At 41.2% G+C, this 19,983-nt stretch overlaps 1 protein-coding gene across 6 annotated transcripts in view; it reads right to left on the bottom strand.

Moving 5' to 3' along the window:
- SMG7 (SMG7 nonsense mediated mRNA decay factor) overlaps positions 1-19,983 on the bottom strand; it is an 82,993-nt gene that overhangs the window by 9,926 nt on the left and 53,084 nt on the right. For all 6 annotated transcript variants that reach the window (XM_067535207.1, XM_067535206.1, XM_067535208.1 and 3 more), the window contains 7 exons: positions 12,454-12,524; positions 12,050-12,110; positions 10,901-11,020; positions 9,873-10,305; positions 4,343-4,487; positions 1,566-1,933; positions 313-681 (listed from right to left, as the gene is read on the bottom strand). In XM_067535207.1, the coding sequence (XP_067391308.1) occupies positions 313-681; positions 1,566-1,933; positions 4,343-4,487; positions 9,873-10,305; positions 10,901-11,020; positions 12,050-12,110; positions 12,454-12,524 (1,567 nt within the window). The remainder of the gene's footprint in view (positions 1-312; positions 682-1,565; positions 1,934-4,342; positions 4,488-9,872; positions 10,306-10,900; positions 11,021-12,049; positions 12,111-12,453; positions 12,525-19,983) is intronic.

Here is a 19,983-nt window from a genome sequence, read left to right as displayed (position 1 = left end):
CAAATTCGTGCTTCAGTGCAGAGATCAATATCACTTCTCTACTGAGTGTGACTGACTGTACCCTGAACCAACAGTTTCCCCAACAATATGCTCCCATATAATTAGACCAACTAAATGGCAAATGCAGTACTGGTGGGCTGGAATCAAGAAGGCAGTGCAACATCCCATTATCCTGCTAGGTGGGTGCCCAGAACCAGGCCCACGTTTAGCCATTTTTTGCTAGAGGATATGGCCTGAAATTAAGAGTTTCCCATTTAGGGACATCAGAGTCTTGCTGATGATCTTCACTACTTTACTCAATAGTATGTTTACCTCAAAAGCCATCCTGGGCACAGTGTCCTGCTCTGGGCGGAAGACTCCTTGCGGTCGTTTCCCCCTACGATCCATGTTAGCCTGTTGTGCCATCACTACTCTATTATCAGCCAGGCCATAGGAGTCCCAGTAAAATTCTGGCACCTTGACTTCTGAGGGGTTGTGGTTATATGGCTCCATGGGGAAAGGCTTCATTTTTTTCTCCAGAGGCTGCTGCTGCATCACAGGAGGCTGTAATGACTGTTCAAACAGTTTTAGAGGGTCCTGGGCCTGAAGATAATAGGGGTGCTTTACAGGCATGATCTTTCCCAGTGGGCCTTGGACTTGAGGAGGATTCCAGAGCTGCTTTGATGAGTCTGCCTGTGGATACTAAGAGAGATGCACACTTTCACCATGAGGCATAAATAATGGACTATTAATATAAATGTTAACCGAACAACTAACGGTTCTAATCAGACTTTCATTCCTGGCGACCACGACCACCAGAGTATCCTATTATAATTCCAGAGTGTTTCTCTCACAGTTCTTATTCACCAAAGTTCAGAATCTCAGTGAGCACTCACTTCACGCTTCCTACTCAAGCTCTGAGGTAACACCTGAAAAATGTCATCCTCATTTCAGCTTGCATACTTCACAGACCTCCAACTGATATCCTCACTTAATAGTGCCATGGGTGGTGACTGAGTCTCTCTCAGCTACAGATTTCAGTCAGAGCAATGTTCAAAAAGAAATTTCTCAAGTGTAGAGAGTATAACCAATGGATGGCAAGGAACCAATGCTGTGATGCAAAGGATAGGAGGGAATAGTTGTGGGCAAAGATCCAGAGCCACCCTCCTTACTCAGGAAATCACCTGGCTGTCTAGAAAAGCCTCAGGCAGAAGTCGAAAAGATCACCTTTTACCCATGGGTACCCATATTCAGAACACATTGATGCCACAGGAACATTTCAGACCTCCATAGCTAGCTTTAATTATAGAGCCGTCAGCCTACAGCACCAAGACATGTCCTCCTGAACACTTTGGCCATACAATACAGGCCAAAATTTTAAAAAATGGGAGCTTAAAATTCAGAGTCCAAAATCCATATTTAGGCACATAAAGGCAGGATTTTCAAAAGGATCTAAGTGACTTTGGAGCACAAGTTCTATTGATTTCAGTGGGACCTGTGCGCCTATTTTTTAAGTTAATGGCCACTGCACCGTTCCCTTTCATGGATGCTTGAAGAATTTTACAGTTCTTAGGTTTTAAGCTTACCTGCTGGAATCCTGAGTGGCTCTTCCCTAGGGCCTGCACAGCTTTTGTAGGGGACTGTTGTTGCTGGGCCAGAGCTTGGACCTGTAACTGGCTTGCAGACTGTGCCGATGCCTGAGCTGGTAAGGATGTATGGGGTTGCTGGGAAGGTGGTGCTGTCTGCTGAGGTCCCTGGTTAATTGGCCCTGAGGGCCGCTGCTGGCTGTAAGGAATGTGGGACTGTTTCCCAGCTTGCACCTGGTTTCCTGCAGAAGAGTGAGCTGCAGGCTGAAGAAAGGTTCCTGGAACAGAAACACCACCTGGGAAGGTGTAACCCGAGCTCATGGAGAAAGCCACAGGAGGAGGTATAACATATGCTGGAGGTGGGAACCCTAGAAAATATAAAAACATACTTTTAACCATTAAAGAGCCACACCCCCGAAATGAAGCAGGATACGCATGATGGTTTTACATTTGTTTCAGCCATAAAGACTGCAAATATGAGCCGTAATTCCACATTTGTGAGACTTCACACTTCCCCGAAATGACATCCACACACTTTTAAAAACCAAGGAAAAGGGCTTGATAATTTTATAGGGAAATTCTATTTCTGAATTTTCTTTAGCTATCCATCTAGTTACAGTCAACCAGAGAGACTCCTGAAATTTCTCTACCCTAAAATTAGTCTATTTCTATTTTTTCTCCACCTCTTTTGCCTTCACCATCCTGAGATTTTCTATTTCCTACTCCCAGCATACTCCTTCACCGCATATTCTGTCTGATACTGAATCACTGCAATGCTGGAGGGAGGATTCGCAACCTATCAAGCTGCACCCCACTCTCAGGTAGTCAGTCTCCAGTCATTGAATTTGTTTATCCAAAGAGCTAAGTGGGTACAGAATTAAGTCCTTCCCTCAGCAAAACTAACTTCTCATTTTCCTGCAGTGCACATTGTTGCAGGTTGGGGAGGAAGGCAAGGGACTGAAGCTGCTCTTCCCAAGTCAGATTTTCAGATTAATTTAGTGTAAACTGAGGGCCTTCTTTCTTCATCTCCACTTTTGTTCAACAGCTACTTGGAATAGCTGCAGTGCCATGTGGGGAAGATGGGGTCTACAACTGCTCCATGGGCAAGCAACATGGAGAAAGAAAACATGATGGGGCACTTAAAGCTGCAAGATCCCTCTGTTTATACAGGTAAACTGAAGCCCTGATAGACAGCAGCAGCAAATCATTGAACATATTTAGACTAGGGCTGTCAAATGATTAAAAAATAATGACAATTGTGAGATTAAAAAATAGTTGCAATTAGTCACAGTTTTAATCACACTGTTAAACAATAAAATACCAATTTAAATTTATTATAAATATTTTGGAAGTTTTTCTACATTTTCAAATATATTGATTTCAATTACAACACACTACAAGTGTAGAGTGCTCACTTAATAAAAATAATATAACAAATATTTGCACTGTAAAAAAGATAAAACAGTATTTTTCAATTCACCTCATGTAAGTACTGTAGTGCAATCTATCCTGAAAGTGCAACTTACAAATGTAGGATTTATTTATTTATTTTCATAGCTGCACTGAAACAAAACAATGTAAAACTTTAGAGCCTACAAGTCAAAGGGCACAGGAATGTTTAGCATATCTGGAACATAAATACCTTGCAACGCTGACTACAACAGAGCCATGCAAATGCCTGTTCTCACTTTCAAGTGACTTTGTAAATAAGAAGCGGGCACATTATCTCCCGTAAATGTAAACAAACTTGTTTGTCTTAGAGATTGGCTGAACAAGAGTGGATTTGTGTGAGGTGAATTGAAAAATATTATTTATCTTTTTTACAGCGTGTTTAATTGTGACTCTTTTTTAAAATGTAGTTAACTTGTTTTTCATTAATCGCATCCATTAACTATGATTAATTGACAGCCCTAATTTAGACACTATATCTTAACACAAATACTAACACCACATCTTCTCAATGGAAACTTGGCTGTAAAGCAGATAAAATATAAAAGATCAGCTATGCAGTTATGAGACTACGGTATACAGAGAAAAGGTGGGTAAGGTAATATCTTTTATTACACCAACTTCTACTTATGAAAGAGACTTTTTGAGATTACACAGCTCTGCTTCAGATCTGGGAAAGGTACTCAGGATGTCATAGCTAAATATAAAGTGGAACAGATTATTTAGCATAAGGAGTTAACTAACACATTGTAAGATACCATTCAAGATGAACTGGGCAGTTCATACTTCTGCAGTCGCAGGACAAAGGAGGGTTAATGGGTTATATAGATTGTTGTAATGAGCCATAAATCCAGTATCATTTATTGAATCCATGATTTTTAGAATCTAACAAAATCATGAATCTAAGCTCTCAGGCTTGTCTTTTGAATACTGCACTCCTAAGTGAAGCAGCTTTGCTTAAAATCCTGTTATACTCAGTTTGTCATATTGTAAGTAAATACAAGAGCAGACTACAGCCGTTTCATGTTATAAAGTTAGAAGCTTGTACTTCAGCAGCAAAACCTAAGTGATGTGCTACATTTGCATGTAAACCTTACAGACCATCATGGCATGGAACTTAATTCTAAAATGTAAGAAACCACATTTATGTCACATTTCAGTTCAATTAGACCCTGTGGTTATTAATGCTTTAAGTCAGGTCCATAACCTGAAACAATAATTTTACTAGAACTGTTTGCCTTGAGGAATGCTTCAGTATATATTTCATCACATGATTTTCTATGCAGTCAATAGTAAGTGCTGCTTCAGATGAGAATCAGTTGATTTACCTGGCCGACTGGGAAGAGGAGGGAAGGCTCCTGGATGATGAATGGGGATGAACTGGGAGTTGCTTGCCTGGCTTGGAGTCTGAGTTACTGGTGTTTTCCTGGCTTCGGACACCGGAGTTTTCCTCATCTCAGTCTGAGATTTTACCTTTATCAAAAGAAAATCACACAAAAATCATTATAGAACTTTTGTCAGCCTTCCACATTGTATCTCAGCTCTAAAATGGAAGGGCCAGATTGTTTGAGAGATATATTCACTCTTTTTAGATAGTCAGAAGGGAAGAATAGTCCAAGTAGTCAGGGCATGAGAACTTGGGAAACCCACAAACTTTCTGTGCGACCTTCCGTAAGTCATTTAGCCTGTCTGGGCCTCAGTTCCCAGTCTGTAAAATGGGGATGGTAGCAATTCCCTACTTCAGTGAACAAGAACAAATGCAGTCTGGAATAGAAGCAGGGAGAACTGAACTAGGCTTCGCAAGGAGTCGGAGTTGAGCCCAACTGCAGCTACACCTCCCCCATTCTCCCTGCTGGGCTCTGCGCCTCCCGCAAGCCAGAACTGCTCACCTGCTCAGGCTTGTGGGGAGCCAAGCTCAGCTGCGGCTTACCCCCAACTTTCCCCCGGCTCAGTGCCTCCCCTACCCACCTGGGCTCCATGCCTCTCCACTAGCCAGAACTGCCCAGCAGCTCTCCCCCACCCTCCCAGTTTAAACATAATCAGCTCCCTGCAAGGAATCAGGTGAATATGTAAGTGCTAGCCCTTTTGTATTGGTTCAATCTCCTTTGCTGTATTAGTGTTTATGATCTTGTTTTTTAGCAAATAAATTATATAACTTTACTAGTCAGAAAACATGAGGAGCACATGAGAAACAAAACTCTGCAAGTTTCTCATTCTACTTATTCTACTGTGCCTGATTTGGAAGCAGACCCCTTTCAAATTATTGTGCAATATCTATATGAAAATAAGGACCCGCTTTGCAATCAGGCAACAGAAACATTTGAATATCCCCCAAGTATTTTCCATAAAATGAAAATTAAAACATCAATGTTTTGTAAAAGTTCTGGAGGTGACCCACAGAAAAGGGGTCTTCTGTCCTGTTTTATTTCTTTACATGTTAAAGTAGGCTTTGAAGGCTCTCTCAAAATAGATTTCTTCTGTTGCAGGGCCGATAATTTCATTAAATACATTTTTAAAAATCTAATCAGATTTTGTCATTAGTTTTTATCTTTACCATTTTTTAGTCTTAAGTTGCTTAAGTGGATATTTTCTACTTGTTTCTTTAGTTTTCTAAATAGTAGAATTTCATATTTTACAGAGAAAAATATCTTAAAAACCATCTAAGAATGCCATAAATTCACAACTGCAAAGTTGATAAACTACATAACAACTCAAGAAAGGTGAATTATTTTCACCAGGCTATCGTCCTTCAGGGTTTGAAGTCAACTGTGCTCTTAATTCACTTAGGTGACTTTGAAAATCCCATCCCGTAGGTGCCTAAATATGGATTTAGGTACCTAATTTTAGATCTCTATTTTTGAAAGTTTTGGTCTGTGGTGGTGGTGTTGTTTGTTTGTTTGTTTTTTTAAAGTCAACAGCTTTGTTAGCGTTGAAAGTATATCTTTTCTTCTCTCTCTCTCTCTTTTTTTTTTTTAAAGAGACAAAGTTTGTCACTAAGACAAAAGTTTAGTATAATTTTAATCCCAGATACTGTAAACACTCATGCACATGCTTAACTTTATGCACAAGGAGTCCCATTGAAATAAATACTCTTTACCCATCATAAAGCAGATTAGAAGTACACATTTTTTCCTTTGTAGGTTACCTTAAAATACTATCATGTAACAGTACCCTTTAGTATACAGTAAACATGCTACCAGGACATGAATTTACCAACCAAGAAGGCTGTCATTTCTTCAGCATTGATTGCATGATATTCATGCATAGACAAAATGTCTTAGCAGCATTAAACCTGAGGCAAGTCTTTAATATTACAGTTCCACAAGCCACTTAAATTAAATCATTAACACAATAAGTAGTTGAATAGATTGACTGATCAGGTCTGATTTAGAGATTAATGGGGAAGCTCAGGATGCTTGGAGAAAGTCAGCTTTACATCAGACACTATTCTAATTCTACCAAGTGTCTTCTTCCCTAAGTAAATCTCTATTATACTTTCTACTGCCCTACTGAATCATTGCTACCTAAGGGAGATAACATGGTCTAATGCTCAGAGCTAGATACAGGGAATCAGTCTATTCCACACTGCCATATTCTATGTGCCACTGGGCAAGCATTTCCTTCATCTGTGAAATGGGGAAAATGATCAACTTTATAAAAGTACTTTGAGAAAGTTATACAAATAGATGCTATTAAATTTCAAGTGTTATTTATCCTAAACACATTGGGCCATATCCTATCCCTTGGCTTTGGCCTCCTTGTACTGCTCTAACCTGCAAAGGAGATGGAATGCAGTTGGAGAATCCCTTCAACATAAGGCTTAGTTGGCTCTACACACACCCCATGCCTGGACAGTTGTTTGTAGCCAGAAATCTGGCTAACTTTCAATACACCAATGTTCAAACTGCTCTGGGAAGCACAATGTACTTCTATAGTTTCTCAAACTGCCCATCAGCTCCGTAAATTAAGCCACTCATCAGGAATTAAACATGAGACTACTTAGAGCACAGGGCCAAATTAAGGAGCTGATGTAACTGCACCCTTTCCAGCCCCCTCAGTGAGAGTTGCAGTTGGATATGTAGGCCAAACTTAGACGTGACTGTAAGATGGTGTACAGTAGATTCTACTTAATAGAAATCCTGATATTAGCAACTTCTGGTTAATGGTTCCAAGCAAAATGTTGCCAATTCTATTCTCATTAACATCAGTGTTAATGGGATTCAGATATTGGCAACAGCATGCCACTTATTAGCACCCCTCCTCAATCTCTTATTTAAAGAAAGGCCCCACTGCAGACAGGTTTGCAAGGCTGAAGCCAGGAAAGGAAGTGGTGGGACAGGCCCTTCTTGGCTGCAGCCCCTCAAATCTGCCTGGAGCCAGTGCTCAGCCCATCGCAGTGCTTCCTTCTGAGGCTACAGCCCAGCAAACTTCTCTGCACACAGGGACTGCACAGACGGTAAGGGGCTGCGTGATGGGTGGGGAGCTGTGAGCAGGGCAGAAGCAGGGAGGGGAGCTGTGTCCTGAATATCGGACTGGCACGGTACCTCTCCCAGTGCTCTCCATGCTATGACCTGACAGGGGACTGAACACCAGGAAGAAAGCACTGGGATGAGCCTAGACTCCTGGAGAGCGTAGGGAGAGATATGGTGCATCCCCATGGGCCCCCAGCACCCCTACACTCCATAGAAAGCCCTAGCATCCAGACTGCAGCTACCCTGCCACAGTCAGGTTTGCGGGGCTGCATTCAGGAAAGGGATGTCCCAGTGCTTTCCTCCCTGGCTGCTGCCTTGCAAATCTACCTTCTACTTATTAGCAACTGTCAGATAATAGCAACTTTTTGATGGCAACTAAGCCACCGGTTGCTAATAAGCGCAATCTACTACAGTACTTAAGCAAACTCCTCAGAACCCTTCTATTTTACCTGCTACACACCTCTTTTCTGGTCTTTCCACACTAGTTATTGTACACCAACTTTGATTTCCTTAGATTGAGTAGGCCAAGATTCAAAAGTGATGGGTAAAGCAGTATAAGTTACATGACGGTAAGCTTATGAGAGTCTAGCTGAGTGAATTGAGTAACCTGAAGTAACTCCTACACTGAGAGGACTGGAAGAGGATGCAAGTTAAGGCATTTCACTTTTCCTTATCTTTCAGGGTAACCCTTCTCACTTCACTGGAACTTGTAAAGAACTTTCCCAGTATCTAGCCAAATTCCCCCCCTTTATTTCCCCTGGTTTATTTCTGTGATGTCTAATTTACTCTTACAATTTATGAAAACAAAAATGTAGGATTGACAATCAGTCATAACTTCTTCTGTACTTCACCTACCCACCACAAAAGAACCACCACCCTTCCCACTTTAACCAGTTCACTCAGGGAAAGCCAGAACAAACAGATGGACTTTGCAGAATGACCAAAAGTAAAACTAAAGCTGTCAGACCAACAAAGGGAGGGAGTTTGACTCAAGTCTTCCCAAGCCACTGAGAAAATTATGCCTCCAGCCCATTTGAATCTGAGACATGTCAGCTCATGACCCTTATCAGAATTTCAACTGTCAGGGGAGTACTGAGGAGATATGCAGTCTTCAAGATAGCCAGGACCAAACCATTAAGTGCTTTATAGATCTTAAATAGAAACAAGAAAGGAAATGTCTGTGTCATCTTTGGAATATAGGCACACAACTACACTACATTCTGCATTAGATGAAGTATGAATGTTCAAGGAAGCCCTAAAAAGAACATGACCAGTTCCCCAAAGCCATTCTCTGGCTCCTCTCAAAGAAAATAAATGGAATCACCCCAGAGTAAGTCTATCAATCACTGCCAAAAATAGGAGCTGTATCAACATCCTAGATACTGTAGCAAAGGCAGCTGATAGATCTAAGAGTCAGTGATAAGATCTGACCAACACCAGCAGAACACTGAACACCACACCCAGAACAGAATGTGCTATACCCAAGTTTAAAGAAAGGTTAATGGGTCCACGAACTCTGAAAACTTCAGATAGAATCAAATTTGCTTCAACCGAACCTGGCCAAATATTTGATCTCCTCCATCCCATTCCCAAATCCCAAACACATGCAGCACACACTTTCTAGACAGCTGAAGTGATTTTTTCTAGATCCTTGGGATCTCTCAAAATGTAATGGTTCTCTACAAAGGGGTGGTACTAAAAATGGCATTAGGAGTTCTAGGATTGAGTCCATCAGTGACTCCTTATCGAATATGCTCAGTTACAAGTAAAACAGGTGGCTTATTAACTCACAGCCTTAGAACAATCTGTTATCTGAAGGTCAGGCTGTTAGCTGGCTCATGAACCACCAACAGTAAGGTTCGAAAGGTCAATTTCTGTCCTCATGTACACCTGTGCAACCCCATTGTCTTGTATCAAGTTCATATATGAGGCAGAATGGAATTCAGTCTATACTCAGCGCTTTGCAGACTATGTAGTGCTAATAATAATAAAAACGTATGACACTAAAGCAAACAGCCCTTTGTATACTATAGAGGAGCCAATCTGTCAAGTCAGAAATGCTTTTTTAACTAGTGGCTTTTCAGTGTAGAACTACCATTTAAGATACTGGACATAGCAACCAGGTCACCCTCCATTACTTTCCTTCCCCCAAGAGTAAACTTGTAAGGAAAGGCCATTAATCACTTTTATATCTAGTCCCTAAATAAGGCCTGTTGCTGTTCTTTAACTATTAACTTTTTATCTAGCAGTAGGTATGTAGGACCTCAGTCAGGACTCCTTTGAGCTAGACACTGCACATACAAAAAGACAGTCCCTGCTCCAAACAGCTTACCGTTTAAGAATAAGGCAAGAGACAAACGCTATTCTCACAATCTGAATGCCTTACCTGCACTGCCACATTCTGTTTTCCTGCCTCTTGCATCTTCTCCAAGCTGCATTTCTTGATTTCATTCTTCCTCTTGTTATTGTCCTTCTTTCCATCATTTTTAGTGGTTGCTATTCCTTTGCTATAGTCCCTTCTTTCCCTACCCACATCTTTAGTTGGATAGATTCGCCCTTGCTCTCGGTTTACCTCTCGTGGTTTAATGTTCTCTTTGAATGTGACCATTGGTTTCTCCCCAGTGTCACAGTTGCTAAGATTTCTGCCAGTGGACAGAACTGATTTGAGTCCTGGGCTCCCATCTGCAGACAGGGGCTCTGCAATGGATGTTTCCTGTAGGACGAGACTCTCTTTGGCTTCATTAGGATCCTCTAGTAATAACTCTGGGATTTCTGTCAAAAACAAAAGTTTTCCTACTTCGTTTTCACACTGGATGAGCCTAAAAAAAACAGAACAGTACAGAATAGCCTTTTAGTAATCATTTTAACCACATAACCCATCTTTTACAGGCTATAATAATGGCATGACATACACAACAAGCAGCAAGCCAGCATACAAAGTAACTCCCAGCCTCAGTACTAACTCTATATACCATATTACATTCTACCTTCCAGGCAGATGGCATGCTTCAATATGATCGGTGCACACCAACCCACCATTTCCCACTACTGTTGCCAGTATTGTTATTTAATTGTACTGCAGTAGTATTCAGAGCCCCCTTGTGCTAGATGCTTTACCACCATGAAGGAAGCTATAATCCCTGCCCCAAACAGGTAAATCTAAGAAACTGTGTACTCCTCCACTAATTACAAGTTTCACGAATCCCCATTATCAGCACCATGCATTCACACACTATTTTTTGTCACTACCACACTACAAAACACGTATGCAGTATTCTACAATACATTAATACAACATATCAAAATTCCACTCAAACTGTTAATCTCTGGCACCTGTCAATATTACTAAGCTTTACAGGAGGAACAAAAAATAAACAGGAATGACAGAAATGGCTCCAGTAGCTGCATAGATACCTTGGCTGGTTGTCAGCAATCCATTTGCCTGTGAAGATCAGTCGTTGTTGCCGTATCCGCCGCTGCTGCCCTTCTTTGTCTCCTGTAATTCCCTGGTGGCCTTTGGAGAAATCCAAGTTCCTAGGGTTGACATAAACAAAGAATAAAATTAGTCTCAGTTGCCTCTTGTACAGTAAAGGCAAATGGAGGCTTTTGAAAAGGACGATGAATTGTACACAGTCTATTCCAGGTTTCATTTTCAGCATGGTTTAATAATCTAAATAGAGTTATAGATAGCTGAACTGCATTTTCAGTTATTTTATTTTAATAAAAAGGTCTACACTAAGCAAATAAGTTAGTGAGGTCACAAGTCCTTTATGACATGACAAAAGGGTGCACGATATTAGGAAAAACGCCCATATTAATTAAGACCACAAGCATAAAGGTTAACAGTAAGCAAATGGATTTAATAAATGTTCATATGGTGTTTAATTTGTTTAAACCAGCATTTCTCCCTTACTAGCCATCTTCTCTTCCTTGTTCCTGTAGTGAAGTCATTGTGCTATTGGTACTCTGATGCTATGGAAATTATTCAGATGTCAAATACAGGAGAACTACTTTGCTACAGGATCAAACTGAAGAACAGATTAGGCTCAGGGGGAGAAAATCTCACAACTTCAATAGCAGCAAAGGAAATGTAAGGACCAAGCAGGTTTTTTTGTTTTTGTTTTTTTAAAATATATATATTCCTTTCTCAAGTTCTCAATGTGAGTTCTCCTTTAAGATCATCACTGTTTCCAAAGCTGGGATGAAGGCTATTGAAGGAAAAATGCAGAAAGTAAAATTTAAAAATTAAAACCAGAAAAAAGAACCACACCCATGTTACAAGTTTTAGAAATGTGTTAAAAAATGAAACTTTTCCTTCCTCAAAAATTTTACTCCTGTTTGACACTGGACATGGACTCCAGTTCATCATCATGAAACTAGAAAGATTGGAGTCCCATGCGCAGACCACTTTTTACTTATTAAAATTGTTTGTAAGGAGATCTACATCTATACTTGCTCTGAAAATAAAGGTTTGGGGAGAACGTCAGTATCTCCCTACCACAAAGTCTTCACCTCAGTACTTCACCGCCAGTATGGGTAAAGCATCCTTCAGCTGCCACCCACCTGAATGAGGGTCTCAGAGCCAAGAATCCCTGCAACTCAAATTCCTCTGGAAGTGGGGTAGCTGGTGAACAATGAGACAGGAAACAGTATCAGTAAACAAGGCTTGAAATATGCTGCACCAGTAAGGTTATGGCTATCCAGTCATCACATACAGTAAAGCTCACAGTACTAGATAAATGGTGTACTGCCCATGCTGTGGAATCTATAGGGAGTGAAAGACAGAAAATGAAATACAACATGCTCAGCACAGGAAAGAGCAGTTTGTAAAATATTTATATTCCAAGTACACTAATATTAGAAGGTGCTTTAGCAACATTGGTGTGAGGTATCATGGCTGTATATGAGAGTGGATCAGAGACATTTCCTCCCATCCCCTTCACAGAACAGTCTTGGAGTATCCTTACCATTAGTGCTGGAAAGATCTTCCTCATGGGGCTGGAAGCTGTTCAGCAGAGAAATCAGCCATGGCCAAATGCTACAAATCAAAAGAAGATAGTTTCCACTTGTCATGGTATATCTGAACTGAAACTCTACTCACCGTACCAACTAAATATGGAGACCTATGACAGAGCTGAAGTCCAACTCAGCCCAACTGCTTCCCAGAATGGAAAAAATCATCAAGGTTTTTGGCATCCCTCCCTTATTGCAAATAGTCAGGAGCCCTTATTTTCCTTACCAAAGGAACTCCCTCAGCAATGAAATGATACTCTCTCAATGTTGTCAAGGGAAGGTTAGCATTTTCCTTGCATCTCAAAACTCTTTCAAAAGGCAGTCTAAGATAACCAAAGAACCCAGTTTCCCGTCACTAAATTCAGGAAGTATGGCAAGTACATTTACCAACTGGAGAGAGAAAAACAACAGGTGTCACTTGATTTTAAAATATTATACTAGGGAAAAGAGTTCACAGCATTTGTTTGTAGTTCATATTTTCCAGTTCAAAGCTGACTCTTCAAGACAGCATATCTGAAAATCAGTTCAGAGACTAAATGCTTCTGTAAGATATGGTTAGGGTTTTGCAGACTCATTACTTCTTCTAAAACCTTAACAGAATATTGTAGAGTTCTAAAAGTAGAAGTTGGAACACCAGGAAGTCCTAAGTTCAGGTTTAAGTTTAAATTGAACACTAAACAACCTTCACTCTGCACTCATCCCTACTAAAGTTGGTGCTATCTATGCAGTGACTGGAAATACTTTGCATAGACATCACTCTGTTTCAATTTCAAGGTCAGGGGCAATAGTGGCTATCTGGCTGTATATGGATAGTCAGGTCTTATAACCACAGTCAAAAGGAAAATAAAGTATAGTGAGGTACACAGGTGTGGGTTTAGAGGGGTCATGGCAATAGAGATGAAGGGTCAGACTGGTTCAGCACTCTGCAGTATGCCTTCATTCTCTAGGGGCCTAACTGTTTTTGCAGATTTTTTTAAAAATAAATAAAAGCATAAGTTGGCCGATAACCTTTCAAATGTGAACTGGTTAGCTGAGCTTACAGCTCTGTTGGCACAGAAGAATTTAGTGACACAAGCAGATATTTGGCCTTGGTTGGAGGTGAGGGTTAAAAAACCTGAATAGCCTGTAAAACATGGACTGCAGCATGAACTCCTACAGTACCCATATTGGAGCTAACCTGCATCCTGATCCCATCTCATGTTTCACAACCCCTCTCTAGCCCCCTTACAACTGTGCTCAAGGAGTTCTTACATCTTTGACCCGGCAGGCATGGTTCTAGCCTGGCGAGTCCTTCCATTGGTATGGCTCCCCTCATGGACGTACACTTGCAAACTGGACTACAGAACAGGAGTTGGTAGTTAACATTGGAAGTGGGAAGATACTCAGTACAATGTGCGCAAAAGTGCAGGAGGCTGGCATCAGTAAAAAGTCAGAAGAGTTGTGCGTCAGATGCAGGAGAAAGTGTTTCCTACTATATTCTAGGGATTTTCACCAGACAAACCCCAAGTTTTGTTGCCTCAAGATAGTGAGCTCTCTAATGTAGCTGCTCTAAGCCAATGGGAGAGAACTTTCCTGTCAGCTTAATTACTCCAGCCCCCGTGAGTAGCAGTAACTACGCTGGTGGGAAAAGCTCTCCCGCTCACATAACTGTCCAAACTGGCACTTATGTTGGTGCAACTCATGTTGCTTGGGTTAGGGGGCGGGGCAGTGTTATTCACACCACTGAGCGACTTAATTATGCCAATAAGGTGTAGTGCAGACAGCCTAATTTGTCAGGGTCCTACAGGACTTACAAGTGTACTGGTAATATTTATATTGCAATTCACTCGTCTCCTTTGACAGACTCCCTTATCTTCCCTTCCCTGTGGCAGTCAATGTCTTGGACTAATATTTATATCCTGTAGTGACTGGATTGTGAAAGCAATAGGCCCAGAGCTCTCAGAGTTAGTGAAATCAATCTGACCTTTTCCAGTCAATCTTAGTCGTTATCTAGCACATGATGGACTGAAATACATAAACATGTATCCTGAAGGTCTTGAGGTCAGCCACTTGTTCTGCATGGCTACTGAGATTGGATGTAAAAATGTTGATTTTGAAAGTCCATCAAATTCTCTTAGATCTTAAACTAAGCAACAAACCCTCACTCTGTTTGTATGGTAGAATGTGAGAGGAACAGAGGTGGAGAGTATAAATATTATCAGTGTACTTCTCATCCATGATACATGCCATACTTTCAACATGCCTTTTGAAATAAATGAGTAAGATCCTTACTAAGAGCAGATCTCTGCTTTAACTTTTTTGGAGTCTGGTACAGAAGTGTAAAATGTTTAAAAAGAACTTAGGAGGCCCACTTAAAGTTGTCTCCAAAGTACACTGGTTGCTGTCTTCAGGCAACAAAAAAGGGGTCGCCAGGACCTAGATTGTGAAGAGCCACACACTAGAATTGGTATATTTTATAGGTATTTATCTTTCCCTATCTGGGATTAAAGATTTTTGCCTTGGGGTAATATGGTTTCAGTAGAAGAAAAATCCGTATCAGCTAGTTGTTCTATTTAAGGTAAGATCAATTTTCCACAGGAAAAAGCATATAAACCTTAAGAGTCAGGAGCTTGTGTATTTCTGCATTTTTCAGGGTACAAAAAATTCTAAATCTGCAAAGTAGTACAAGGATTATTTCCCCAATGAGTCCAAGACTAAGTTCAATTAAGACTGATGGAGATGTTTTCAAATAAGCAGGACTGGGATACTCACAGCTTTACTATATAATAGGAAGGCCTCAGAAACATGCACTAGTGCAGTGGTTCTCAACCTTTTTTCATTTGTGGACCCCTAAAAATTTCAAATGGAGGTGCAGACCTCTTTGGAAATCTACTCTCTGTATATATAGCTGAATTCTGTTCAATCAGTTTTCAGTCTGTCTTTCACAGACGCCTTGAACATAGTCCATAGACCACAGGTTGAGAACCACTGCACTAGGGTATTGCAGATAGGGGGAGAGAATATATACAGGTTTCAGGAGAACCAATGAAGGGAAAAAAGGCAGATGTGGGTTTTTTAATCCTTAGCAGTACTGTGAGAAAAGCTTTAGAGAGACACTGTCAACTTGAATTTTTAAAACTGGTAAGTTTATTAAAATCCCAGGTTTTGCCAGAGCACTTTAACAGAATGTCTATTCAATTCTTTTAAAAATATTGTACAAGCGTTTGTTTCCTATTGAGTTTTCAGCAAAGAGACATTGTAGTCATTTTTACTATTGTAGTCAAAGAACTGTCAAATGCACAACTTAAACTGGAGAGAGAAAAATAAGATTATTTCATGAAGTTTTTAGTTATATTAATCTTAGCTGTTGCTTCCAACTAAAGAAAGTATAACAATCAGACCAGCGTGATTATTAAATTGATGTTGCCCCTTTACTATGAGAATAGGAGCATGTAGACAAATTGGACAAAAGTGAGGGATTTTAAGTAGGGCTCTGTGTCCTACTTTCTCATAGCAGAATTCAGAACTTTTTACTTTGAGGGAGAAAAACAGTATACGTTCCTCTGTTCTGAGGAAAGGTGGGAAAGAGATCAAGTCTGATAGAGAAAGGAAGTATCCAGATGGGGAAAAAAATGTTACTATAAAGGATGATTTTGAAAGAATGATTACTTACCTTACAGTAAGTGGTTGTTAGAGATGTGTTGTCAACATGGATTCCACTCTTGCATTCATGCACATGTGATTAGAGTCTTTTGGCCAGCAGTGTTTGTTGGGGCTGTGCTTGTCCCCTAGATGTCCTCCTATATCCACCCAAAGGCATAAAATGGCAGAGCAAGCCCAACTATCCCTCAGTTCTTTCACCAGTACAGAGCCTTAGAGGAGTAGAGATCTGCAGTACTGGGTCTGGTCATGGAACCCATGTGGACAACACATCTCAAAGATATAATGTTAAGTTACTGTAACATACATAATCATTCTCTCTTCTTCGAGTGATTTGTCCACCTGAATTCTACTCTAGATGACAAACAAGCAGTTGTCGGTTTGCTTGGAGGTGGGTACTAGGAATCCTACTTACACAATGAATGCAGGACAGCCTTATAATAAGCGTCATTTATTCTGGAAACCTCTACCAAAGAACAGTGTCTTATAAATGAGTGGACCAAACTCCATGTAGTCCACTGTACAAATTTCAGAAATAGGAACAGTTAGTAGAGGATGGCTGATGCCTAGCAGAATGAGCTCTAATGTGGCTAGGTGGATCTAACTCATTCATAATATGTTCTTATACAGCTGAAGACGAATTAAGACTCTCAGAAGATAGTGTCTAACTCTTTACTCACTTTTTCTGTAAAGGGCACAGTTTAGGTGTGTTCCTGAAATGTTTTTGTCCTGTTAACGTAGTCTTACAATCCCTTTACTACATCAAGTGAATGAAGTTTAGTTTCCCCTGAGACTGAGGGCTTGTCTACACTGTGGGCTCCATCAGCGCCACGGCAATCAATGCAGTGACAATCAACTGAGTAGGTCTGATAAAGACCCACTCAGTTGATTGCTGATCGCTCTCCAATCAACTCCGCCGGAATGAGAAGAGTAAACTATATCTCTCCCGTCCACACAGACAGCACGGATACTCAATGCAAGATACATCAAAGTTACTTACATAACATAACTTGTGTACCTTGTATTGACGGAGCCACCCAGTGTAGACAAGCCCTAAGTGAGGCTTGGGGAAGAAAACAAAGATGAATAAATTGGTATACACAGAATTTTTAAACAACTTTGGGCACAAACTTGGGATGAGACCTGAGAGTGACCCTGTCTTATGAAACACTCTAAGTAAAACTAGCCTTGAGGGCCCGAATCTCTACTACCCTTCAAACTGATGTAATGGCTACTAGAAAGGCTGTCTTCATAGCTAGGTAGTATAGGGAACAGGGTGCTAAGCACTCAAGGGAGAGGACACAACAACTTTTTAATGCTACAGAAGTCCTAAAGAGGGGGCTCCCAAAGCATGAATAAGGCCCTTAAGGAATCTAGCCACTGAAGTTTGACAAAATAGTGATTCTAGATAGGAAGGTGATATGCAGATATTTCAACTTGTGACACTGACGAAGTCTAGCTTCTGGGGCTAATAAATAGTCAATATTGCTGAAATGGGCGTTGTCGAGGAAGACAGCTAGTCCTGAGATGCCCAAATAGAAAACCTCCTACTTAGCTAAGTGTCAGTGTAATTGAGGCTTTCCTGCTTTAGAGCAGAATGTTTTCTGGTGGAAGTCAGTGAGCCAGCTATCAGGTGTAACCATGCTGGGTGAAGGATTTAATCGTTGTGCTGTGAGACTATCTGGAGTTGCTTGGAGAGGTTCACCAGATCCAAATACCAGAACTCCCTGGTCCCTGCTGAGGCTATCACAATTGATCCAACATCTTGCCTAAGTTTCCTCAGGACCTTGGGGTTCTCAGGGGAAAGCATACATCAGTCCCAGGGTCCAGAGGATGAGAAAGATATCTGACAGAGCCCCGAACAGAGCAGAAACTTGGCATTTCTTTTCTGATCCATGGCAAATAGGTCCACTGATGGGTATCCCCACTTATAAAAAAAATGCTCTGCAACACTGGGTCCTTGACTGACCACTTGTGATTGTCTGGGAACTGCCTGCTGAGGTCATCTGTTAGCAAGTTCTGAATGACTGGAAGATGCAGGGCCAGTGAAACAAGTGGGGGAGGATTAGAGCTGAATAGTCTCTTATGTGCATGACCTAGTTTCTCCTTTATTGCTGATAATGTGTAATGGTGGTGGTGTTTGTCTGCACTCAAACTGTGGATCCCTGGAGAAGAAGTAGGAATGCTTTGCATACCAGTCAGGTGGCTTTGAGTTCCAGGACATTTATGGGCAGACAAACTTCTTGAGAGGACTGCAGGCTTGGTGTTTAAAGGTGGCCTAAATGAACACCCTCCCCATCTCTGAATGAAGCCATCTGTCACCAGAATTTTGGTAGGCAGAGGTGCAGAAAAGAGTACTCCCCTGTATACTGAAGTAGGTCTTTCTACCAATTTAAAGAGGAGAGGATTTCCTGTGGGATCATGATCAACATATCCATGAGGTTTCTGCTGAATGTGGATTTTTCTGTTGACTTTGAGCTTTAGAGCGGCAAAGAACTTTAAGGTTATTTGAATTGCACTGGTCACCTGCTGTGGTGAACTTCCTCAGATCAACCCTTCGATGAGATACAAGTAAACCCCTCCTTTGTCTCTTTAAGTGAGCCACTATGACTACCTTTGATGCTGAGAAAGACTAAAAGAGCAGACCCAGCACTGGTAATGAGATGTTCCTATTAGGAATCTGAGGAATTTCCTGTGAGCCAGGTGTACATTGTTGAGACATCAAAAGTCTAGAAATGGCCACCAATCTCTCTTTTTTTTTTTTTTTTTTTTTAAAAGGGAGAGTAAATAATGGGAATTAAAAACCCCAGCTGCCCTTGAACTCTAAGTCACCTCTCTCTCTCTCTCTCTCTCTCGCACCTCAGAACACTGGAAGACTCCACTCTCTTGCTTCAGCAGTATCTTGAGAGGGGTTCCTGAAGAGAGAGAGGGAAGGTGAGTGGGGAGCAGGAAGGGAATGGAATTGTATGCAATACCAATTGCTGACCATCTCTCAGACTCACTTCATATCCCAAAGGGCCCAGCAGGGCTATGATTGACAAGCATTTGGATACTGAACCAGTGGACACAAGAGAATACCTGGGGTCCTGGTCCTTATGAGACTCATACGTTCCCCTGCTCAAAGAGAAATCTGTGGAGTCCATCCCTGACTCCCATTATAGCTGGGTAGGGGAAATATACTGTATTCATGTCTCAACTGCTGTATGTAGTACCATGATTTAGATGGCCAAAGGTCTAGTTTGCACTGCTGAGGGGAATCCAGTACCATCCCAACCAGGGTGATCCAGTACCAAGCTCACAGACAGGTCACTCAGTGACAAAAAGACAACACACATGCAATGTGTGCTAGGTACAGAGTGTGTGGAAGAGTCTGGATCAGAGGAATGGCAATCAGCAGATTTAGCAGGCACTCTTTTCATAGCCAGTAATGAGATTCCAGAGGAATCCATCTTGGGCTATTGCCTGCTCTTGGCTGTGAAGCTTGAAACAAGTTAGACACATGTTGACTCTTGTGTGCTGGTCTGAGGGTGTCTAGTCTTGTCTCTAGGACGATTCTCCTTCCTACCTGTGCTTGAAGAAGTCAACAACTGGATTAAAGCTCACAACTGGTGCCTTAGACATCTCAGCCCTGTAGCTCAGGCTGAAATCCCAGCTGGTTTGGGCACAAGCTGAGCGGGATTGGAGGAAGATTTAACCTTTGCCATATCCTTTTCTGTGTCTGACGATACTTTCACGGAGTACTCCAGAAGAAATAACTTTAAGCAGGCACTCCTACTAACCTTCTGAGTCTGCCTGGAACAAGAGCAGCAAATGAGCAATGGTCAGGGATATGACCTTTGCCTAAA

The sequence above is a fragment of the Emydura macquarii genome, unplaced genomic scaffold (genome assembly GCF_026122565.2).
Source record: "Emydura macquarii macquarii isolate MOO-44397 ecotype Brisbane River unplaced genomic scaffold, CSIRO-AGI_Emac_v2 contig_3477, whole genome shotgun sequence".
NCBI classification, from domain to species: domain Eukaryota; kingdom Metazoa; phylum Chordata; order Testudines; family Chelidae; genus Emydura; species Emydura macquarii.
The sequence above is the reverse complement of the archived record's forward strand: the minus strand, read 5'-3'. Positions and strand labels throughout refer to the sequence as shown.